Source organism: Prenolepis imparis, unplaced genomic scaffold (genome assembly GCF_030444845.1).
Source record: "Prenolepis imparis isolate NDT839.2.m4 unplaced genomic scaffold, iyPreImpa1.0 SCAF_3, whole genome shotgun sequence".
NCBI lineage: Eukaryota > Metazoa > Arthropoda > Insecta > Hymenoptera > Formicidae > Prenolepis > Prenolepis imparis.
Genome location: NW_028141161.1, coordinates 10,719,434 through 10,746,432, shown reverse-complemented (window position 1 = coordinate 10,746,432; position 26,999 = coordinate 10,719,434). Strand labels below are relative to the sequence as shown.

The following is a 26,999-nucleotide window of genomic DNA, read 5'->3' as shown; positions in this document are numbered from 1 at the left end:
TAACTTGTGATTTTATATCAATTTAAATTTTCGATCGATTTATTGTGTATGTCAAAAAATAAATTTCTCACTCACCGATACGTGCAATAGCGAAGTTGAAGTACACGGCACATTGATCTGAAAACAAAATATTCAAATTATGTATATACATATGTGTATGTGTATGTGTGTGTATATATATATATATACACACACACACACAGAGTTTTGAAAGTCTAGAAACGGTTGAATATCTTATATTATAAACAATGCAGTTTAGAAAAAAATGTTTTTATTTTGCATACCTCACAGTTGCCCCGTTGTTGCCCGATGCCTCCCCGGGCCTCCTCCTCCTCTCTTGGTCCTTCGTAGCACTCGCGACACTCGCGAAAACACGAATAATTATCGCCCGATACTTTACACGGCACTCCCGACACGCGAAACTTTACGCGGCACTCCCGACGCGCGACATTTTACACGGTACTCTCGACGCGACGCGTGAATCGTACTGTGTATCGCAATGCTACCTGTAACAAATAAAATACATACATATATTAGAACAATTTTATTTCGCATTATAACATAAGTACACAATATAAATATGTAATACAAACATCGGCAACTTCAGTCTAATAGCGCGCGCGATACTCGTTTATAATATTAATAATTAATTAAAACTCGAAGGAGATTCGTTCGAAAAAATATAGCTTTAAAATAAGTATAATTCTGGAAAATCGACTAGCGTTTCATCTCAATATCTATAGGCATCCGGTTGTCTTTATTTTAGCTTAATTAATTTTTTTTTATTTTTGGAAGGCAAAATGCTTTTTAGAACTCATGTAGAACTATAAATTTTTTAAATCCTGATAATTATTATTGATAAGGAAAATGCCGTAAGACAAAGTGATATGTTATGTGAAGTTGGCACGTCAATTTGTCCTTAGGCATTTTCTTTGGTTTAATCGCCGGAACTATTTGTTTAAATTATCAAGAACTCTAGAACTATTGAAAATAAAACCAGAACTCTCAATTATTTATAATCTTTCATTAAATGATATGTTAGCTTCACGCACACCAAATTTGGCAAGTGAGAAATATCTCATATAAGATTATTAAAAAATTATTAAAATAAAATTATTAATATATATTAATATATGAGATGATTAAAAGATTTATATGGAAAGATATTTTTGGATGAGCCATATAAAATAATTGTTAAAAAATTGTTTTCCTTGTTAATTTTTTTAAAACAAATAATAGTTGTATTTTTTACGAAACAACATTTTCTATACTATCTCTTTATAATCCTCCTAACATGTAATATAGACAGAACTTCTCTTTTTTAAATAAGCGAGTATTTGCGAGCGAAACAATACGAGTTGTGTATTTATACACGGTATCTGCCGGAGTGCAAAAGTCCGCAGCTTTCTCGCGGAAAAATTCAAGAAGTACGTTCGGGAAGAAACGATAAAAGAGGGCAAGAAGAAGGCGAAGGGATACGGAACTTGATGCAAAGGTCTCACTCGACAATCCCGTCACGTTTCGATGCCACTGGGGGGTGTTCACGGCATGTGGTCTCACCAACCCTCTGCCTTTTCTCCACCTTTTTTCGCTCCGCTCTCGCCCTTGCCCGCGCAAACAGGCGAGTTCCTTTATCCTTGTCCTTCCTGCATCCTCTTTGTTCATTTTTACACCCCTCTACCGATCAGAGCACGTTTTACTCGGCGGGGTGAGTACTCCCCCCGGATTTTGAACCGACCGGAGCTAGTCTCTTCACCCTTGTTATAAATACTAATTGCTCTATACAAACGTTTGAAATGTGTTTAACGTTTCTTTGGCACGTGATCCCGTCGCCACCCTTTCCCTTCTTTATGCTACTTTCTCACTTTTTCTGTTTCTCTTCCTATTTCTCTCTTTTCGTTTACACAGTGCGACATAGGGGTGGTTTTCCCCCTTCTCGTCACCCTCCGCGGTTTAGATGTTACAAGTGCAATTAGGATTTCACTTTGATAATCCATCTAGCCTATTAGCTTGTTCCGTCTGACAACAAGTTACATCGAGAAGACATTGAAAAGAGACATCAAGTTAAATGTAAAGTACATCTATACTATACAATTCTATACTATACACATATTTTAATAACTAATATTTAATAATATTTAAAAAGTATTTTCCACCGCGAATTTTTCAACACAATATTATCGAAGATTTAAATCTAAATTTCAGAGTAATATTTGATTTCTTTTGTCGCACTGTGTGTATATATGTATAGATTTGACGTCATGGGGGAATTCATATTATAGGAGGACTTGAAATATTAATGCTGATAAACAGAGGAAAAAAAAAGAGTATATTTATCTACATGTTACTTTGACATGTATGAATTAAATTTGTACGCGATATTAGCGAGAACGTATATCTCTCATGGCACACGAACGAGAGTCAGCCGGCTGGTTAGTTGGTAGTCGTTACCTGAGATCATCCGTCTATTCCGGGATCCGGTAGATAGCGGAGAGATTGCTTTCGCGTTAACCGGATACAGACAAACGTATACACGCGACTGCGTATGCGTGCCAATGCACGAGGATGAACAAGGCCTTGCTCGTCGCGTTACTCGTGGATACGTGCGGTGATTGATACCGGCTCGCGCGTATGGACGCACCTAATGAAATAGATAACACGTATCTTGCGCGACTGCACATCTGCGTCTGAGCATCGGCTTCGGTGAACAAATAATGCTGTGTGTGCTGGCTCTGACGAATCAGCAGCTATGTGATTGCGCGCGAATATTATCGTGAAGATTACAGAGAAAGAGTGTCTTAAGTCTTCATTTAAGATATGTAAAATATTTTAAAAAATACAACAATTGTGTCAATTTATTAACCAGAAAATTTCTGCATGCACATTGAATTATTTAAGTAATTAATATAGCAATGTTACTTGGTTTTTAAGTATAAAATAATAGATATATTTTTTACCTCTATAAAAAGTATAATTTTATAAATATTTTAAATCATTATAATATATTAGTTCTCACAAATATATTGCGATAATTTATTATTATTATTGCAAAAAAAGAATCAATGTTAATGATTAGAAAAGGATGACTGAAATAAATAGAATGTGTCACTCGATTCAATAAAATTAATTTCGTTTGGCGCGAATTTATCAAGGCACTTGTGTCCACTATAATCCTGATGGAATTCTTTCCTTTCAGACGTTTTCCTTCGAGCAATTTTTTGGGATTCGCTCGAACGAGCGAGGGAAATACGGCGTTGAAAAATCGCCAGATAATAGATTAGTCGACTGACAGATGGTATATCGTAGAAAGAGGGAGATATCACGGTGTCGGATTTAAAGGAAGCTGAAAGAACATGTAGCCTAACATGACGATATATTCCTCGTTTTTTTTCTCTCTCTCTTCTCTCCCCTTTTCTCTCTCTCTGTCTCTCTTAGGATCTCTTTTATTCAACCGAGTTCTTAGTTCGTATTTCTGTCACGATCTTACATAACAAGAAAAACAAACAATTACAAGCAAAATAATGCGATGCTATTTATATGTCTTTATTACATAATTCTTCTATATATATTCAATCTCGAGATAAATAGAATATTGATTTTTCTAGAAATCATTTTCTCAATATTTCTCATATCGCATTAAAAACTACGCAATCGAAAATTTTTACACTGAATTCAATACATCGTTATCTTTTAAAAGAGTCTAAATGTTGATTACAGCGAGTATTCTAATGGAAGATACAAATAGTTGAATGCAACTCCTTGGCTCTACCAAAGTTAAGCGGATTTCCACACGAGCAGGATTACTCGATGCGAGTTCACTCTATACAGCTGACATACAACTACTATAGCTACCTTCTCTCTGCGGTTCTCTCAACTGGATGGCAAGCGAGCGACGTGAAGTGGTCAAAAATAAAAAGAATAAAGGAAAAAAAAAATCTGTTGTGCCGCAACAAAGCACTCCTACCGTGACGCCTTCCATTCTATTTACATACCATCATCGATACATTTATTTGAGCGATCACCGGCTACCCATAGCACCAACGGAAACGATCTGATTAACGGCGAGATTATGTTCATTACAGAACCGAGAAGCAGCTCCGTTCCGCAAACAAACGGAATAGAATGCCGCGTGCAGGATTATTATTAGAGAACTCACGTACCATGAAACTGTGAAATATATTTACGAAAATAGAAATGTTTCAAGTAAAATGTTGCACAAGAGCTATTCGTCAAACATAACATAAATATTATTTATTATATATATATATATGTGTGTGTGTGTGTGTGTGTTTTATAAGTAAAATTTTTATCTTTTTATCAGCACGCGGTCCTTTTTATTGTCATCAAAGAAATTGACGTAGGTTTCCATTCGTGTGATTCGCCAATGGCGCGTTACGAAGGCCATCAACGGCATGTATGGTCGAGGGCCAACGAGGACCGTAATATCTCGCGATAATCAATTCCAGTTCTTTAAATCACGACCGAAAAACTCGATTATCCTGTTTACCTTGGAGCGAGCTGTTCTTTCTGCAGCCTGTAGCGTAACGAATCGTGCGAAATTGCCGCTCAGGTAGCTTCAAATATACAGGGTGGTCCACTTTAATCTAACTGCACAATTTTTTTCAAAAGCATCGATGAGACAACAAATACTTAAAAGAAGAATTCAGTAATTTTTAGGTGGCATAAAAATTGAAATTTAATGTTGCGTATAGTTTTTTTAATAATTTTGGAGATACACTATTATATTATACTCAACGTGATATAATACAAATCATAAAATTAGATACTAAAGGAATAATTTTATGTAGGAAAATGTAATTGTTCTTTAAAAAAATTCCCATTTAAAATATATTATAAAATATCAATTTTCGAAGGAGAGATATATTATATCAAAGAAATTTTTTTAGCTTCGAAAAATAACAAAATTTAACTTTTGATCATAAATAATCTCCGAAAGGAAATTGAGCGGAAAAATAAAAATGGATCACTGTGTATTTCGGTATTTTGTACCGAATAAATTCCACACCTCGCGTTATACCGTGTCACAATCTGATGTATTTTCACAAAAATCCCTCGGGACAATGGCAACGAGAATTTTCGCAATAAGGAGTCGCGTTTATTGCCGAAGAAAAACGCACTACCAGCGCCGTTCTTTACGATTTCTCGCTTTACAAACGGGTTGAATACGCGACAAAGAACAGACCGGAAGATGCTGGAACTTTAAGGCGCGAGTTGTATGCAACTCGTATCGAGTTAAACACACCTGTTACACTCACTCTGAGCGGCCGAAATCGCACTAATTCAATTAGCAAATAACGCGATTTCGTCTGCCAATCACCTCGGCCCGCCGTTAAGTAGACTAATTATCCTTTCTTCTCTGATCGGGCCGGCGAGCACGGCGCATTGCCGTTTGCGCGTTAATTGAATTTCACGTACCGCCACTTCGCAGAGTTATTTGTGCAAGGATGCCAGTCTATCGATTTCGCACAGTTTTCCCGCAACACCAATCGGCCTGATCTATCGTTTTCAGTTTCGATGTTTAAGCACAATTAATTTATTAGCGCACACAAATGAGATGCATTTCCTTTAGCAAAAGATGTAAATTTTTTAATAATTGATATATTGAAATTATTGTTTTTTAAGCGTCTTTTAAAATAATAGTTATAGATCGTTGTGTGAAATACTAATTAAATTTCTGATTAAACTACATTATATATATGTGTTTTTGTTGCTACTTTACTTTAGCGGAGCTGGAATTTGAAAAATAATTTAAAGGTAGATGTAAAAAAGAGTTGTAAAAAAACGAAAATATTCATTTCTTTCCTTATTTTTAATGTGATAATTTAAAGTAGTTGACATAGATATCGAAGATCTTTGCAAAGTTGATTTTCGAAAAGATGTGTGTCAATCTCCCTCAAAGTGCATTCCATCCTCCGATTAATTTCACAAGACTTAATTCATTACACGAGTACGCTATGTAAGGCTGCATTAACGCATTAACTTCTCCACGGGGCTGGCTAATGTATCTAAAATAATTTACGACATTTCTGGGTCAACGAACAGGCGTGGCGTTAAAGCGAGTTAAGGACGAAGAGAAAGAGGAACGAGACGAAGTAAAAGCGAGAAGAAAATGAAAAGGGAGTGAAACGCGCTGGATAAAGAGAGGGCGGAATAAAAAATGACCGCATATATAATACTTGCTCTTGCGAGAAGGCAAGGTAAAGTTAGCGTTAAATTATGCGCGTATTCGCGATGCATAATTCGTGAATAGTATAAAAAAAAATCTGATTGGTCGAATTTAACAAATCTCATCTATTTTATTATTATTAGCTTAAATCTCATTAATTTTATTATTAAACGAATCACGAATACGCGCATAGTCTGGCGCTAGCATAAGAGAGCCGATGTGTGTACGAGCAAAACACGAACGATGCTACGATCCGCTTCCCATTGTGCGCGAGCCCTTTACCACTCTGTCCTATAATACCCGCTTGAAATAACCCGATGTCCTGTTCGTCATTTTACGTGTCTCTAAACTACCTATTGAAATCTCGATGATAAAACGCGGCCACCCCGTTCGCAGTTTGGCGCCAGCGGCAAACCCGTAAAGGGCTTTTCTGAGAATAAAAAAATAATAAAACGTCAAGTCGAACCATAAAAAAATAAGAGTGTCAAAGATAATAAAAAAAAAGGTTTATATTACTCTGTTTTTATAATTGTAAGAGTATAATATATATATAATTTAATCACATGTGGGCAAGATTTATTAAGATTTACTATATTAATTGAAATTAATCATTCGTGAAAATTGGAGTATTTAATTTATGTATTTAATTTATTTATACTATAATTTATTATATTGTATTTTCAGAAGACGCATTGTTGTACTAATTTTTCTAAGCGATTATCTCAATTTGAGCTTGCGTATCGGGCCAAAGACATTGATGAAAATGTGTGCAGTGTTCTGATGTCATTGATATTGTAAAAAGTAAAGTATATCGGAATCGAATTATATTTATGTACTATAATTGTACTAATCTCGGCTGTATCGCATTGCATCCTTAGGCCACACCGGTTCATTTGCATTCGAAACGATATTTTCGCTTTGATAAAATATCATTAGCGTTTTGATGCACGGGAATTAACGCCTCACGATAACCAACAGGTTCGAGTTTACGTGATTACAGCGTGATTATAGACTCGCGCAGCATTTAAGCGAACCAGCGGATGAATCGAGGCCGTCGATATTCGCTTAGAAATCTGTGTCATTCCACGATGCGCGTAGGTGTTCGAGAATAATTACGTCGCGCGACGATTGAACCGTATGAATTATTGAATTCCTTTCTCACGCTCAGCGTGTCGCTGTCCGGAAAAACACACACATGCATATAATATTTTAAATCTCATAATGTGTGTGTGTGTATGATAACTGCAAAAACGAATAATGCTCAGCTTAATCTTTCAATAAACGCGATTAATTCTGTTACTTTTAAATTATTTTCACGTAAAAACTAATTAAGTATTTAGTTTTATTATTTTGAAATATATATAAAATAACAAAGGAAATGTTTCTCGTGTAGATAACTATTGAAGCTGCGATATAAAGATTTTGTTTTACTTCATAATTATATATTAATCACAAAAAGCAGGATATAAAAATAATTAAAATTGTGTAAAATAATTGTAAAAGAATTGTAATGCTTTATAATGAATTCTATCATTCTTTCCTCTCATTTTCGGAAGTTTTCAAGCCATCGTATCGAAAATCATTACGCCAAAAAAAGGAAGAGTCAACCGCGTTTTAGGAAAATTCGCCTGGAAAGAAAGGGTTAAAGGGGGCTACGCGTAAATACATTGACCGGCACACAGAGGGTCGTGTCAAAGAAAAAAGAGAGATGAAATAAGAGGGACCGCTATTTATTACCCGACTCGAAAGCCATGCAGAGAAAAAAGAAATGTATAATAGAGGGAAAGGGAAAAAGAGACAGAGAAAGAAGCTCCCCTTTATTTTCACGGCCGACTTTATGGCTGGTGACAAATTTTCCACTCCGCATCAAGCTTCGCTTGGTCTCCCATCGAGCGATTCCGATGTAAATCACTTCATCGTCGGAGCTTTACACACAGTCGATCGGCCGAACCGTTGCTCGCTATATCCGACAGATCGACGTCGTCTGTAGTCCCGTAGCTTAGACTTAATTACTGCGATTAGCGTGAGAGGCGGCCCACTATATCTGCACGTATTACACAGCTCGAGGCAGCTGCCCTCGACTCTCTCTCTCTTGCTCTCTCTCTATCTATGTATCTCTATGTCTGTCGCTGTATCTAATACCCCCGAGAACTCAGAAGGGCTCAGGGACGTAGTGACATAAGTGAGACAGTCGGCAGCCGGTAAACCCTTCTAGTATGTACTCGCATCTTTTTCTCTTTTTCGTTTTATATATCACTATCGACCCTCACCAAACCAATAACGAAATTACCGAATGCTCCTCTTGCGCTGCAAACCTCGCGTTAATTAACCCAACTAGATTTTTTAATTGATTTTTTGATTGATATATTGGTAGTCTAATAAATAACTAATAGTTTATAATTTATCGAATGACTATGAGCCACCAATGAATCATCGAGAGCAGAATAGTGATATATACGTCAGTAATAAATTATTTTAAATTATTATTTTCATAATAGTAAGGATTAATATGAAATTCTAAGTTATTCTCGCTATTATAGCAAAATTATTAAAATAAGCTTATTTTCATATTTTCTTCAAATACAAAGAAAATATAATTGCAAAAATTATATTTTTAATTTTATCACAAAATTAAAAAAAATGTTACATTTAAAGAAGCACAGGAAAACATTTAATTAATAAAGTAGTCAGCTCTTCAAAGATCTCAACAAACAGTCGGTCACATTTACTCCTCGTTATAAATTGACGTGTTATACATTTTTCATCATTGTGCCAAGAGATACGTAATCTGTGTGTATTTTACATTTGCGCCGAGAAAATGCACTTCCAGTAAAACGAGAAACCGGTTTTTTTGCGCCAGATCCTTCAATTGGAGTCGCACAAATAACAGCTTACGATCCATTAGCGACGGCGTTGCGCATTTCAGGCATAATTATTTAAAGCGATTACATTTTACTGTAATATGCAGTATTCAGTAACCGCAAATGCATCGCCAACCACAAAGTTGATCTGCTCGGTCTCTGTTCCAGGTATACCCGGGCAAAGGCGTAGCCTACGTACATATGTACGTGAGATTCAGGCCGGCTTCTGTGCCAGTGATGTAGAGATAGAACGCATCTACCTCTCTACCTCGTTCACCTTCTACCACGTAGATTCTCGTTTCCGTTTCTCTCAGCTTCCATCTGTGTGTCGCGCGTTCTCTACACTATTCCGCACTTTCCATCTACATCTCTCGCCCTTTCACATCCCTCTCTCTCCATCTTTCAGTCTCTGTCACCCTTGCTCTCCTATTTTCCTGTCTTTATTTATCTATCTGTCCATGCAATGGCGTAAGTAACATTTACAGAGCTTTACTGCGAGGTAAAACAAGAATATTTATCTTTTGATTTTAATGAACATCAATGCCTATTAATTAATAATAATAATTTATAGCAATATACTATTGCGGTAATATAAAGACGCTTTAAAAAATATGACAGTACTGCAGTCGACATAATTCAATCCGCTTTTTTTTCTTTTTTTCCTTGTGTTTCTATTCTTTTTTCCTCTCTTCTTATTTTTATTCATTCTTTATTTCTTTCTTCATTTTTTTCTACTTCTTTTTCTCTCTTTTTTTTCTTCTGTTTGATCTCAGGAATTATGATGCGGGGCTTGCGGGGCTATTAGTTACGCCAATGTAACCGTCCCTTTTCCTCTCTCGTATATCTGGTATCTTCGTCGGGTTCCTCGTGTTTCTCCCGGTTCTTCTCATTCACCTTCTCCCTTTCTCCTCTCTTTCTATCTGTCTTTCTCTATACATCTCTCAGTATTACTGTATACCCACTGCAAGGATCTCGGAAATGAAGTCGACCCTCCTCCACCGTCCTACCATCCTCCGCGCATCCTCCGTCCTCTCTGTCCTTCTCTCCCTTTTTTCCCACCTCCCGCTGCTAAAAGCCTGGCGGGGTTGTTACGCAGACAGAAATTCAATATAGCCGTTACTCTTAGGTGGTTGTATGTACTTACCGTCTCTTCTCTGTACTCGGATAACGTATTATTATCGAAGAGCGACATCGTGGAGCAGCGACTGAACGGAAGAGTGGATTTCCCGTCATGGAGAATTCACGAATAATCTCTTTCTTTATCCCGTATCCTTTCCGCTCAGTCCCTTTCACTCTTTGTCACCCTTGTACACCACCTTCTTTTCCTCGTTGCGGAAATTCGCCGAACGAACGATCGCGTTTTATACGTGTCGAGGGGATATTGTGAGTCGAGTACGCGCGTAATTGATTAACGTGACGGAGAGAAGCTTGATTATCGAGTTATTAAATGTTAGATTAGATCTCCATGTAATGGGGATCGAGACAAACAACATTTATCATTGTCATGCGTAAACGTATTTACACACAATTTTATATATACATATGTGTGTGTGTGTGTGTGTGTGTGTGTGTGTGTGTGTATGTATATACATATATATAATATGTATATTAATTATTCACATTAATTTACAGAAATTGATGGCTGTGAAAACTTTTTTCTTCGATTATTCCCGATACTATATCACGCGATGAGAGGAAATATCGAGTAGTATCGACATATAATTAAATTTCATCATCCGTAATCGAATTGCGTGCGCGCCGTGGCCTGTTCATCGCTGATTCATTATGATCGCGTCGGTCATTAGCATAACCGCGTAGCAGAGGCTTTGTTGCTAATTATTGCGATAATTGGTACTCCGCAGTACTGAATTCCGTGCCGTAACATTGTTGGGCGGCCGCGTGTTCCTTTCACGTCGGAATTAATTTGTTTCCCTCTCTGAAAATCGAATAAGTACTTTGTGTGTTTACATCCGCAAACGCGATAAAGACAGAGATAGAAAGGGGAGAGAGAGAGAGAGAGCTCATTGCCCCAGAAATAATTTTCAACAATATCGACTTTTACGAATATGAGATTCTCATACGAAGAGTTTAATTATTTAACGTTTTTTCTTGAGAATTATGTAAAAATATAATTAAACGATTAAATAAGTTAATATCGCGAAGTATGTGTGCGGTTAGCTGCGGAAATTGTGTGTAATGTTTGGCCGTGCCAACTTTACAACCTTCAATAGTGAATTTCCTCTCCGCGAACATTATCGAATGCATATAAATAACTAAATTATTAATTATATGCTTACGATCATTAAATTTTAGACTTAAATTTAATCATAGTAAAAGCCATGAAGCACTACTTAACAGGATTAATTTTCTAGTAAATGAAGAGAATTCTAGAGCCGTTTAATGTCTAAAAAAACAAAAAAAAAAGAATAATAACAAGAGAAAAAACTTTATATCCATTAGGATTGAATTATTTGTTACTCGCCTAATTGACCTATTGTATTTTGTCGAATATTTTTTTTAGATAATAATTTTCAAATATTTTGTAATGATATAATTCTATTCCACTTTACGATTATTATAGACAGAGTTCGATAAATTTCGGAGAGTAATTTCATAGATAAAATTTGATATCGATGGTGATCGGGTGAAATACATTTTAGAGTCTGCTGGAAAAATTGCATCGGGTCTCAAGGTTTGCGGTTACATCACTGAACGACTACCCTCCGGCGGTTTGATAGGTTGCTAGGAAACACCCCAATGTCGAATCGCGCACTTCCTCTTTCTACAACGCTATCATCAAGACGAAGAAGGACGAAACGACACTCTTCGGCTTCCTTCTATGCGCTTCAATCTCACGGAGCATCTCGCACGAAATTCTGTTGGGGTTTCCAGCGGATCGAGAGTGAGAACGATAGCCTCGAAAACTGTAAGAAAGGATTTAAGGTGCGAGAGGGACGGAAATGAAAGAGAGAAAAAGAGAGAGCATGGAAGGGCCAAAAGTTCGATGTGCACGAGTTGTTTAGTGGATACGACGACGTACGATCCTCGAAATAGATATTTGTCACTCTAATGTGACAGGAGACAAGGGCTCGCGTATCAAGTGACATGGCTGAGTGTCGACAACGACCCGCTGGCCGCCATCCTCGCCATCACTTCTCATACATTCGGCCCTTTATCGAGACAAAGCGACACCCACGAATTAAGATTGAATGGCTGATTATGTAGACATTAAAAAATTGCTCTAATTTTCTTGAAGATTATTATGCCATTGTATTAACAATATCTACTAGGGATCTCGAATACTTTTATGACCGCCGATATGATTAAAGATTCGAAATAGCATGTTTTGGCATACATTTTATAAATATGCGAAAATCATTTCTCCAACACAATATATAGATATATTTTTTCTATCTAATGTCTTTGTTTTTTTGCATGTCAGTTAGCAAAATTATGTTTGTTGTATAAATTTACGATGTTGACATGCAAGAACAATGCGCTGAGAACATCGTTGAATTATCATTTTGGTACTTTTCCAGATTAATGAATGACTTTTAGCTGGAATCACTGAAAGTTCGCCTTGGCACTTCGCCTTTTCTCGAAAAACTTATTTTTCTTCACGAGAAGAAGGAATGCAAACGACCAGATCGACGAATGCGGAATGCTGTCCAATTCCGGAAACAGGAAACAGTGGTGGCTGCGCTAAGTTTTCTCAGAAGAAACTGCAGTTCGTAAATACTAAGGATACAGATTGCAGTGGTAACAGTATTTTTATTAGAAGATTGCAAAGTTTTTATATAGTTGCATATTAAAAATATCAATTTATTATTTATCGCTTATTTACTTTGCTTATTTGCTATTTGCTCTGAATATATAGCGATAAATATATAATCTTTCAATTGCAATCTGAAAATATTTTCTCATATAATAATATTAACAAACATTTTAATGCATTTAGTTTACAGAGCAGAACGATTTTTAGAATATGATTCGCAGTTGACAATTGAGAACCGGAACGAATCATGCGAAAAGAAAGTGCAATTGAATTTACGTTTATTGAAATGTTTCTAGCGGCAATCTTTACTGCGCTTCAAAAAATAAAAAAACAAACGCGAATTGGCGAATTACACACGAGAAAAACGTCGTCGCATTCTCGCATAAGGATATCTGCAATTTTTCTACTGACCGATGAAGCAAGCATATCTATACCAGCCAGTCTCATTTGTTCGATTTTATTTTTCATCTTAAAGTAAGCCTCAAGCCTTGAATAGATAGGCCGAGTCATGCAAAAGAATTCTAGAGCTCGAGAAAAAAAGAAAAAAAGAGAGAAAGAAAAGGATCAGAACGGAACGAGCATTAATTAGGTTGAGATTGAGATAGTCGATCGAATCTCTCAACAGTGGTAGCAAACACGAAAAACATGGACAAGATGTTGAAAAGATGAGAGAGAGAGAAGAGAGAAAAATATGATGGAATAAAAAAGAGGAAAACTTTTCTTAAACGAACAAGAGAAAGTTAAAAATAAAACTTGAAAATTGCGCGATGAAAAATTCACGAAAAAATTGAAGGCTAATGTAGAATAAAATAGGATTCTATTCATTTTTCGGAGATATGTTCTGTCAAAAAAATTCAGAAAATACATAAGATAAATAGTTCAAAAAATATATAAAGATTTTAGAGCACAATTAAAAGTAATTCAATAGTATGAAAATATATCAAGTGGTCTACACACAATTTGCACAATTGGTTACTAAAATATAAACAAAAATCAATTTTAATATGAGAGAAAGAGAAACGTGATAAAAGAAAAGGAAAAGAAAATCAACAACGAGAAAGAATATGTATCAAAGAATTTAACCGAAGATCGAATCGTAAATTGCTACTATCGGGGATAATGAAACGGTAACAATTTTCGCAGATAGCAAGCGAGAAAAGCGAGCACAAAAAAAGGACAGGAAGAGCAGTATAAGCTGCGAGAGGAGGCGGAGAGAAAAGGACGGCAAGAAGATCGGTTGCGAGGAACACAAGCGACCGATCAACAAAGAGAAGGACGAACAGACTCCGCCGTTCACCTTGAAACAAGAAAAAAAGTGAATCAGACGCGAGAAGGAAAGAAGGGAGCCTAAGGACAAAGGAAAGGACTTGTCAGGTAGCGAACACCCTGCACTCCCTTCCGCTCTCTTCGACCACCCTTTGGCTTTCCTCGTCGTCCCTTTCTTCGCCTCGTCCCGCAACCTTTCGTATCTTTTTCTCGCTCGCTCCTGTTCTCGACTCCTTCCGTCGCATATATAGAACTCACATGGCCAAGGAGTCCTCGTTTTGCGAGATTTAGTACCGCGAGTTGGCGAGTCCTGTACAAGGACTTCATCATCCAATCGTTTCATCTATCGCGCGCGATTCGATAATTTATTCAATTTTCTTTTCTTAAATATCTTAAATTTTTCATCCTAAACGGAAACTTTTTATTTCATTGAAAAAGTTACGTAACCGCGTATTTCAATAAACATTTTTATTTTCTTTCGACTCTTTAGTTAAAAAAAAAATTACATGAACGATCCGGAAGTTGGTAAAATTAAGACAGTTTCTGAGACATATAATGTATAAAACGGATGTATGAAACGTTATATAAAACGTGCTCAAATGCTCGGTATTTTTATTTTTATAGAAAGCGAAAATTTAATCGACCATGTTAGTTTGCGACACTACTATCCTTGACAAGTGTTTAGTCGAAGCCAAGTGAAGTTTAACTTTAAGCCGATCTAGAAAATCGCGCTGTCCTTTTATACATTCGCGGCGAAGTACGAAATCCCCGGTAGCATTTTATATCGCCGTTCTTGTAACGCGACACTTCATAGGATGCAAGCTTACTCGCGTACGACTTCGTTGACATATCGAAGTCTTTAATCGGATTCAAAACATATAACACAACAAAAAAAAGCTCGATCGTCGTCCAAAGAAATTTGCGGTATCATCTGACGATCTTCTTCCCGTGACTATATTACATGAATTTTTTTCAAACTTTAATTACTAATATCGTTTTATAAAAATTTTTAATGTGTCGTTTAAAGTAATTAGTAATATCTTTTAATTTTTTAATTCTATAGGAGAACTCTGAGCGTTCATTAATCTTTCGAAGTAATAGATAAACGTACGATAAATAAACACGTTGTGCACGAAGCACGGGTGAAGTCTCGCCACTATACGCGAATAAGAGCAATGGAGAGCAAGCTCCTCGTTTCAGCGCTTCCCTCGTAATGCGCCGCTAAAGAGTCTAAAGAAGATAAAAACGAGCAAATGAAAAATAATCACCGGACCTGGTGCGGTTAGAAAGGCTGTCGGAAAGGCGGGCAGCAAAGAGAGAGGAGAAAAGGAGCGAAGGAGAAAAAGAAGGAGAAAGAAGGAGAAAGAAAGAGAAAAAAAAAGAGGAAGAAAAAAGAGAGAAAGAGCGAAAAAGCAGTGACGAAAGCAGGGGTTGGGGTGGCCACCATCGCCTGCTGCTGCTGCTGGAGGCAGCGATGTTTGAGAATACACGCGCCCCTTTCGGCTAATGGAAATAAGTTCGCCTTTCTGACCCTCCAGCTGCGAGTTTCGGAGGAGAGGGGAAGAAGGGAGGAAGGCGCATGAAAGGCATCGAGCAGGCATCCGGGGGACAAATTCGGCTGGCGGAGCTTTCCGCCGAATTAGACGATAAATATCTCTGATTTACCGCACGAGAGTCTCTCCGACTCGCCGCGAGATGTATTTTTCGCATTGTCGGCTTCGCGATCGAATTGAGATGGAAAGTAGCTACCTCCATTCTCTTTACAATATACAATTTTTTAAGAAAGGAAAATTAAAATAGAAAAGTTATATGTATACACATAACTTGAGAACTGCAGTTTCTTACACAAGAAATTTATTAAGTTGATCAAATTACTTTAAATATTCTGATGTCTTATGTTAATTTAATAAATAACAGTTCTTTTCCCCCAAATAAAATAAGAAACAATTGTCGGCAAGATAAGACTTTGTTAAAAAGTTTCAAGAATAGAAACTTGCGATAAGTATTTTCTGATAATGAGAGAAATTTCGATAATAAGTTGGAAATTAGATCCTTGATATCAAACAATGATCCGGAATCTCAAGGATTCTGTCCTTATAGCGCACGCTCGAGCCATAATCCACGATGTCTAAAGTGCTAATTCATTTAGCCTGTTTTGCGCGCATAATCGATGTCTCGATCTCTTGTCACGATAATTAACCTTTTCGCCTCGGACGGAGGAGCCTCGACGGGGAGATAATTAGCCAATTAGGCGTTACACGTCGCGACGCGCGTAAGATCGAAGGATCGACGTTGATGCTCGACGGGTGAAATTATCGCGAATGAGTATTGCCGGGAAACATAATTATCTCACGGTATTAAGCTCCCGACTAACGCAATCGGAAATGGACAATCCGCGAATGGCTTTAGGCGTTTATCATCTATGTAAACGGCGAGAGCTCTTGCAGCATCATCATTAAGATTCATTAAAGATATACGCGCAGTACGTAATACTGGTTAGCTGGATTCTTTTTGGAGATAAATCTACTTTAAGCCTTCAAGTATTATTTCGATAACTCTAATTATTTTAATTAAGCAATTTTGCATAGATGATAAACACAGATATTTATTTACTTATTCAGAAGTTTTCGTCTCTCGATTTTTATACCTATTTCAAGATCAACTTGCATTTCGTCGGTTATCTTCTCGAACCGAGCCATTGAGTCGACGAAAAAAATATAAAAAATCGCTGCGTGTCGCGAAACGAATGCATCTCGGATGCATGCGCGCTATTTACCGCGACGCGCTGTCGAGCGGAGAGCGAACTGTGGCGGAAAGATTGCTCCATTACAACGGCGACAAGTGAGGTGCATGCGCACGTATATGCGTGTGAGTATGTGCAGCATCTCTCTGCTCCGGATTGGAAGAAGGAAGCTGCGAGCACGCGGAGAGCTACCGGGAAATAACAGCGTATGCGAGATCTCGAGGATGTATTTCGATTTATCTCGCACGAGCGAGCGGTTTCAACGTGCACGTGCAGGCACCAACACCGGCGAATACAACGGATAGTGTGTTAGGAGAACTCTTTTCTGTCGTATGTTCTGCTCTCTTCGTTTTCTCTCTCTCTCCCTCACTCTTTTCCCCCTTGCTCACGCTCCCCTCGTGTCGAGGGAACATGACAATAATACGATATGAGGCTACGAGCCGCAGAATATAACGTAACTCGCCTCAGCAGGGTTCCTCGGCGCGGGGTTCGCCGCTTCACCTCCTGCCGACGAAGGGAGAACAACGAACTTAAGAAGGAGAGAGAATAAGAACAGTAAGACGAAATGAGAGAACACGAAGAGGAGACGACTTAGAAGAAGAAGCGGCCAGGCGCTTATAGAGTAAAGTACAATAATGCCGCCCAGTGGAGACATTCTTAAAGGAGCGTTTATGCCGACGATTCTTTTGTAGACAACGTTGTCGGCGATGTAAACGGGTTTCTCGCTGACAAGTCAACAAGTGTCGGTCGGTTTTATTAGCCAACAAATCCGTGAATACTAGAACGCAATCTCTTATTGTCTAATTTTGTCAGGAGCTAACCCGAAATACAATGCGTCAAACGTGTATAGCGTTAGACTTTATAGAAATTTAGTAAATTTAATAATAACTTTAATGATTTCATAATAATAAAAAAAAAATATATTTTTCTTAAATATGAATTTAAAACAATTTTTAACACTGAACATTATTTGCTACATTATTTTGTGTATCAACTCTTCAATGCAGGAGCCAAAAAAATTTATTTTTAATTCTTAAATCCATAATTAAACAAAAAAAATCTATTTCTAATTCTTAAATCCATATTCCCCTTTCTAAGAAAAACCATGTTATTGTTGTTGCTTTTCCGTGATGCTGATTGGCTATCTCGATTTGTGTTGTGCATTATATTCATAGCATCGAGCAGCGAGCAGCTGTCGCGAGGGTTAGCAGTTTGACAGTTTGTCCAAAATAAAATTAAATAAAATAATATTATGTTTTAAATAATATGTTATAATACACAGAGAGAATTTTCTCTTAGAATTTACCCTGAAAATCATGGTAATCGTGGGACAATATGGTATGGAAAGAATTTTATGAAAATTTCTCTGATTAATATTAATCACAATAAACATAATAATATCTACATGTTCAAATATAAAACATGTTTGAGTAATTTTACCATGCAGTTTAGTAAAATTAATCAAACATGTTTTATATTTTATTGTGTCAGATATTATTTTTATTGTGATAAATATTAATCAAAGAAATTCTCATAAAATTATTTCCATACCATATTGTCCCATGATTACCATGATTTTCAGGGTAAATTCTAAGAGAAAATTCTCTCCGTGTATTTTAAAATCGATTAATATTTTTGACAGTTATCAGCTAATTTTTGTAAAAAAATATTAATCGCGGATAAAGTATTATAACATATTATACATGTTGTAAATAATATAATATATTATATATAATACATATATACTTATAATATATACTTTGTCCGCGATTAAAATTTTTTGACAGAAATCAGCTGATAACTGTCAGAAATATTAATCAAATTTAAAGTTTTAAAATATATTATTAAAACATATTATTTTATTTAATTCTATTTTGGATAAACTGTCAAACTGCTAATCTTCGCAATGACAGGTTTTCAATAAATATAACGCACAACGCAAATCGAGGTAGTTAATCGACATCGCGAAAAAGAAGCAACAATACTTGCGAGAATCGACTTAACATGCCTTTTTAAAGGGACTAGAACAACACAAGAGCGCGCAATTCCTCGATTTTATGTTAAAAAGAATGATACAGAAATCAGCTGATAATTGTCAAAAAATATTACTCGAGTTTAAAGTACTATAACATTTTATTTAAACATATTATTATTTTAATTTTTATAACATAATATTATTTTAAAATTTAATTAGCAAATTCACATTTTAATCAGCTAATGTATGTAAAAAAATATTAATAAAGCATTAATTTGCTAATTAAATTTTAAAATAATATGTTAAAAATATTAAAATAGTAATATATTGTAAATAATATGTTATAATGCCTTACCTGCGATTCACATTTGTGACGGAATTAATTCAGCTGATAACTGTCAAAAAATATTTATCGCAGATACAGCATTATAACATATTATTTGCAACATATTACTATTTTAATTTTTATAACCTATTTTTATTATTGTTTTTTATAAAAATTTAATTAGCAAATTAATGCTTTATTAATATTTTTTGACAGAAATCAGCTGATTAAAACGTTAATTTGTTAATTAAATTTTAAATTAATAGTATGTAATAAAAATTATAAAATAATATATTTTAAATAAAATGTTATAGTACTTTAAGCTCGATTAATATTTTTTGACAGTTAGTAGCTGATTTCTTTCAAAAAATATTATTCGAGTTTTAAGTATTATAACATATTATGTATAACATTATTATTTTAATTTTTATAACATATTTTTATCTTAAAATTTAATTATCAAATTAACGCCTTAATCGGTTGATTTCTGTCAAATAATATTAATCAAGTTTAAACAAAACAAAATATAAAAATATCATTCTTTTTATATAAAATCAAAAAATGACGCACGCTTGTGTTGTTCTAGTAATTTCAAAAAGTAAAAATGAAGTGATTGTTCTCGTCGGACCATAACTTTAATATTTTGCTAATCTTATAATATTCGTTGTTACGTGAAGTAAGAAATTATTTTACAACAAAAATGAGATTTCAAAATTTCAGAGAAAGACATAAGCTACTGAATTAAACTATCTCGCTGATGTAACGATAAACATTAACTTTATATATTTTATAAAAATTTTGAGCATTTTTGCAACAAAAATTCAAAATTCGTTAATATATTAAGCAGGCTGATAAAATAATTACATATTTAAAAAAGTATATGTAATAATATTTCGGGCTAAACACAAAGTTCTTCTGATTCTTCATTCTTGGCAAATTTTTTTTTGTATAGTGAGAAATTAAAAAATTTAAAAGTAGGTACTACACAAATACAGCACTTTGCATCCTTTGATATAAAACAACCGAAGATAACCGTTCAGAATATATATATGTTCGCACACACGAGCAAGAATTTCGGATTACACCAAGTCTTACAAATTTTGACTCTTAGTAAACGCCCTTTTATACATCATAAGAGATCGTAGAAGTGTGTGTATTATAGTACATAATATTATAAATCAAATCATTATTACTCACCGGCACGATGCGCAGCGAAGTTGTAGCACACAATGTCGATCTGTAAAATATAATAAAAGTATCTAAATTAAAATAATATCTAAAATAATATCTATATATATTATATTATTAATAATATAAAATATAATAATATGAAATAATGTCTAAAATAATTTAATATTTCGAAAATTAATTATTAAACACAATTAAATTTTTCATTTATTTAAACAGATATGTATTTAAGAAAATGTCTAACAAAATTTTATGGAATGAAATTTTATAAACTTCTATGATGTAAATAAAAATTTGATTTTCTTATATACAAATAATCCACATTATTATAAATTTTTTAAACAGTGTTGAGTAAATATGCAATGTAAGATTTTTTTAAAGCTCATATTTTATATATTTCATGATAGAAATCGAATCTATCACTGAAAATATTGCCGCTCTCGTTCCATTTTATATAATATTTTTAATAAAAAATTGAAAAAAATGACAATTCTTTCAAGCAAATTTGTATATAAAATATAAGTTTCAAAAAATCGGAGAAAAGACAAGAGACTCTTATATTAGACATTTAATAATCACTTCATTAATATATTTAACAATGCAACATATTAATATAAATAACAATTTTTTCTATTATAAAAATTTATTTATTAAGATTTTATTTAACTTTTTAGAGAGAGAATTGTGTGTGTGTGTGTGTGTGTGTGTCATATTGACACAATATATTGTATTAGATCTATTATCTCTCCTTCATTCCCTTGAATTAGTATTTAAGACGAATATATATTCAAGTGAGTTAGCGAGATAAGAAAAAAGGAAAAGAAAAAAAAGAAAGAGAAAGAGAAAAAAGTAAGAAAATACAAGAAAAAGAAAAAGTGAGAGATGAGAGAGAGAGTGAGAGATGAGAGAGAGAGAGAGAGAGAGAGAGAGAGAGAGAGAGAGAGAAGGCGCAGAAAAAAAATGATATTTTTATCGATATATCTAATATTACAAGCTTTTACTTGTAGGCGATATTTATTCTCAATAAAATAAAATCATAATTTGAATGTATCGAGAGACAAGTAATTTTTATAATTGTAATATCATACCGTATAACTAACTGTAGCGATTAATTCCAACGACGTAATTCCGTTCTTATATGCGATACACATACTTATCACGATATCACTTTTACTTTCGCAGGCAATATTTATTCTCGGCAATTTCATTTCTTCCAAAACTGCGAAGAAGCTGTCGCGCAACTATCGGGTTACCGACGCGAGGTATTGTATACGAATAATATAAAATGACCGTTTGCGCACGCAACATTTCTTTCGGCACTTTTGAAACTACAAGCGTTCACTTGCACATATTTACTTTCAATAATCTAAAATCGTAATTCTCTGTATACGCAAGTGATTCTTACGATCGATAATACCGTATCGTAATACTTATGATCATAGTGATGACATCAGTACTAATTACAGAGATCAACTGATTCCGTTTCTTCGACACTCGCGATGCACGACCGCCATTTTATGTGTACTATTGCAACCGTCCCGAGGCCACAAATAATCGCGCACAACACACTTTATACGAACGCGGATGTTAAACACATGGACTTCCGGTTTCATTAGGGCAGCCCGATATCCGAGATTACGAGTTCCGATACTACTTTACGAAATATTCACTCCGTGAATAATCATTCGTCTCAGTTTCCGTTAAACGCGACATCAACGCGTATGAATATCGAGCACAGAAAAATTGCGAATAGAATTAAGTTTTAGTCACTATATATAGTTATTGAAGATCCGTTGCGATATTCATTAGAAACTTGATTAATCACTCTCGATACTATTACGCACTCGATTGCGTAAATAATATGACGGTTATAATGACCGACAAGAATCGCGGAAAGCACGATCCTACCCTCGCGATAGATATTACTAAACTGAAGAATCTGTTCGAAAAAAGTATGCCTCGCCGAGACGGTGGGTGGAGGGGGGGGGGGAGGACTCTCGGTAGCCGAGCTCGACCGCTCTGTTTATATGTGTATGTACTATATGTACGTGCGGCAGCGAGCGAGCTAATTATTGTAGATGTGACTACGGATCATGTTACATCGAACAGAGATAAGCGTTTCGAAAAAGAAATGAAAAGAGAGGAAAAATGAGACGATGCGGCACGCAGGTGTTCGCGTATATACTATCTTTTTCAAACTTTTAGCCACACAATCCGATAAAATAAAGATATATTACGAGAATTTTTAAACCCTGCACAATTTTACTCATTCTATACGCGTAATATAACTGTAAAATGTATAATTTTTTCATCTCTCGAGATTATTTAATTAGTCATTAATATTTTGCATACGCAAATTGATTACGCTGCGTATTAATGTTTATCATATTTATACATTATTCGAAATACGCTCAAAAATATCATCGTAATCTTATCATAATATAAGTAATTATAGCGATAATAATTGAATGAATATTAATTACAACTCGATACTTGTAATATTCGGCAAGTATATGCAAAATACGAAGAAAGTGTACGCAAAATACGAAGGTTATGTGATATTTAACTTGTTACAATCATAATTTGAAATATTTAACGTACTGTAATAATATATTCGTATTATTTTATTCCTTCTATTCTTCAAATTATTAACAAAAAGTTGTATCGCTTTTCGTTGCTTTAAAAATATTTGACGCCGGGATTCATATATTATTCCGCGATTCAAAATTAATAAATTATATGGAAAAATTCAAAAGATGATGTAAAACATATTAGAAACAATCCAAGCATCGTTAAAGAAATTATTGCTCGTAAGATAGCGATAAAATAGTGATTTATAATTTATATTTCTTGTTCACATCGATTCTTATTTGAAATATATAGATTAATTTCGACGCTTAAATAGATGTACCGAGACGACATGTCGCATCATCTCTCGAAATATGATCGTGATAAGTATTACTACGTAATCAATGTAATCATTTTCTATACGATTATTCTAATTATCAACTCGCGAGATTAATTGATTTTCGCGATTAACAATTCTTAATCAAAGACAGCTATTTATGCAAGACATTTCGCGTGACTTAATCACTTGATGTAAGAATCGAAACGATAGAAGACGAGAATTAATATAAATATAAATTTGTGTTTCATTGCGGTATTTATGTGAACAATAACTGCTTTAATGGTATTTGATTTCAAAAATACATCGCATAGTTTTGCCGCAGATTTAAAATAATTAATTTGCTCATTATTTTCGAGTCAAAAACGCGAAATAATACACGTGAATCGAGTAATTCAGGTAATGAAAAGTCGTAATATACATATATCCTTCATTAATAATTTGGAAAGAAATTGAGGAATGAATTCTCTTAAATTATGGAATCAATATTATATATTATCATTCAAATGTATTAAATGTAATCATTGATGACTTATTGTTAGTTATAAGTATAATAGTAAAATCTCATTTTCAATCAAATATTATGTCACTGCTTTTATTAGTGACATTTTATTAATTCAATTTAAGAGAGGAATATTTTGCATAAATTTATTTCTTATAATTAAATATTTCGTAGTTAAATATTTCGTAATGGTAACGAAATAATACATGATATATTTGACTTGGTATTTTATTTATAATGTATAGCTCACTTGTACGCTACTGTTTATACGCGATTCTTTTGTTGTCATTCTCATGGCAAAGCTCGAGTCTCGAGTAAGGAGATAACAGTGTGAGCCACTTTTATATCGTTTAATTATTCGTCGAAAATAAATATAATTTTTTCCGATTATATTACAATTAAAAATTAACAATTTAGAAGCATAATGAACGTGTCAACAGCTATTTATCATACGATTAAATCAGAACATAATGAATTTATTAATAATACATTTATATTTATTGCTTTTATATATTCGAAATGTATCGTCTGTCTAATAATAAATTTCAATTCTATATTTTTGGCTCATCATATTGGCAATCCATCGTGTCTTAACTAAAGCCTGTAATATACTCGATTCGCTTAGTATCACGCAATATTAGGTCAAAATTATGCAGTTATCTTTTAAAATTTTTATTAATAAAACATTGTATGGATATACTCCAAGTCTCAAATAGTATTGCGACATATTTAATTAACCAAGTATTAACAGTCATAATTAATAATTTATTTTATTTACACATCTATCAATCGCGTAGTAAAAAATCGATGCTTCAATTCGATGTGCAAATTTGTATATCAACGTTTGATTTATTAAAACATGTATATATTTTATGTAATTTAATCAATCGAAATCTTGCACGAATAGATGGCAAAGTGACGATATATTTTCGAATATTATATTCTGCAGATATTTATCTACTAATTTTAACTCGTATATTTTTATTTATGCTTACATTATACAAGATTCGAGTAAAATTAAAAATGTATACTTTTTGTTATTAACAGATGCAGCATCGCCGTTGTGAAACATGAATTGTGAATTCCGGGCAAATCATAACTTCGGGCGATATAGTTTTCGTCGTATTATTTTCATTGCAATATAATAAAGTGCGTGTCGTGTGCGCCGTTCATATCGCGAGTATCATGCAAAGTGTCACGCGATTGTCATATTCTTCTAATTAATGCGTGCGCAGTTTTACTAGTGCGTAGTAAACTTATTTACGCGAGTGACTATAACGTGAGTGCAACAATCCTGATAATTTGAAAGGACGAGACGGCCTAGAAAGCATCGAGCAACAGCGAAACAATGATAAAATGAGTAATTTATTTAATCAAAAATGTATTTTGTTATATATTATTCATTTATTGATTGTTAAGTTTAAAATAATTATGTCCGCACTGAACTAAATAATCGTGCAATGTATAATGCATATAAAATATTCCAGAGATTTTATATTAACACATTAAAAAAATTTACAATAAATTATTTATATTTAATATATACAATATTTATGTATCATTATTATATTATTTATATTTTATATACATATACATATATGTAATATTTCAATGTTGCAGTATTACGTGAGCTTAAAATATTTTCAAGCAATGAAAGGACTAACAATAAAATCAAACCTGGCAGGAAGCTGCTAATGCTCGATGCTATAAAATAATTTGATAAACAAAAATGTAACGCTACACGTATGTAGAGTTTGCCAGATTATATAATATGCAAAATAAAGCTGGATATTCTTGAAAGAATACGATTAATATGACAAGTAAACAATGTATTAATTTTAGTTATTTTAATCGTTATTATCGGTCTTTTTAGCAAAACAATCGATCTTGGTATCCAAGAAACTCGGCCATAATTAGTCCTAATATCTGTCGTTACGTCATATATTTAGCACGTGTAAATGCGATTGACTACTTGACGTTAATAAAAAGTTCGAATTTTGATTGTCGACGTATATAAACTTCATTGATCTATTTTTTTGTCGACCTATTTTTTTCTGGTTTTTTTTTTTGCTAAACACAATCGTAAATATCATATATTATCGTTCGTAACAAAAATGGCATGCAAATTTTTGATCCAGCAATTTCGACGTTTTGATAAAAATAAATTATCGCATCAATCATTCATTGCAAAAGTAATTGCATGGAGATCGATTCAACAATAATCGATTATAAAATAAATAAAGAACATTCTATATAAAGTATGTTCAATTGACAAAAATTGTCTTCATCTAATTAAATGTATAATTTTTTGTTGTAGGCTTTTGAGAAGATAATCGCGGAATAAATCCAATAATGAAATTGAAGAATACGGCCGATTTGTTTCGCAATTCCAAAATCCGAGGGTACGAGGGTATTGGCAAAATTCGATAGATGTATCCTTCTCGCCTCGTTAGAGAGAACACCAGTCGCGTACCGTGCGATGTCGTGCATAAAGTGCCGTACGTCGGTTTATAAACTATTTATGCTAATGGTGCGCCAGAGAGAGAGAGGGAAAGAGAGGGAGAGAAGCGGTCGACTCATCGCCGTCGGTGAAGTCGTAATTGCTTTTACGCGAATGCAATTACGGGGCTTTAACGATGACGCGACGCGCTTAATTGCGTTTATATTCGCGCGGGATACCTACGTAATGAAGAAGACAATGGGGCGAGAGAACGGGGGCGAAATGGACCGCGTTCGTAAGCTGTTCGTCGACGGATAGCTAGCTATCGCAATTTTTTTCGCGTTCCGCACGCTCTTTCACTGCGACCGCTTTTTCGACGATAAAGACGCTCGTCGTCGTCATCGTCGTCGTCGTCATCGTCGTCGTCGTCGTCGTCGTCGTCGTCGTCGTCGTCGTCCTTGTCGTAGTCTGTCCATAGAAGCGAAGTTTCCAATTAGCGGAGACACTGAAGACCCTCGTTATAAATGGGAGTTAGGGATCGGACAAATGCGTTTTATAACGAAACGTTTTACATTGCTGAATTAATTTCCATAAGATTTACCGCGAGACTGTCGAGATATGTTCTCTCGAATCATTATGCGATTTTATTTATTAAATGCAATAACTATAATAATATTGATCCTGAAATATTTACATAACTTATGTACCAAGATTACATTTTTATATAATAATTTTAAGTTTTAATATAAAGCAATTTCTTTTTTTGTAAATTTTTCCGTTCTTTAAATTGTTAAAAAATTCAAAGTTTTGATCTGAATTTTCTATACAATTT

At 34.4% G+C, this 26,999-nt stretch overlaps 1 protein-coding gene across 4 annotated transcripts in view; it reads right to left on the bottom strand.

Annotated features, from left to right (window-relative positions):
- Positions 1 to 290: 290 nt before the first annotated feature.
- Positions 291 to 26,999, bottom strand: part of LOC145934087 (uncharacterized) — a 28,495-nt gene continuing 1,786 nt past the window's right edge. For 3 of the 4 annotated variants that reach the window (XM_083034337.1, XM_083034335.1, XM_083034336.1), the window contains 2 exons: positions 20,330 to 20,369; positions 291 to 506 (listed from right to left, as the gene is read on the bottom strand). In XM_083034337.1, coding sequence (XP_082890463.1) covers positions 397 to 506; positions 20,330 to 20,369 — 150 coding nt within the window. In that variant the 3' untranslated portion in view covers positions 291 to 396. Of the gene's footprint in view, positions 507 to 20,329; positions 20,370 to 21,408; positions 22,227 to 26,999 lie in introns of those variants that run through there. The other variant, XM_083034338.1, reaches the window with a different exon arrangement.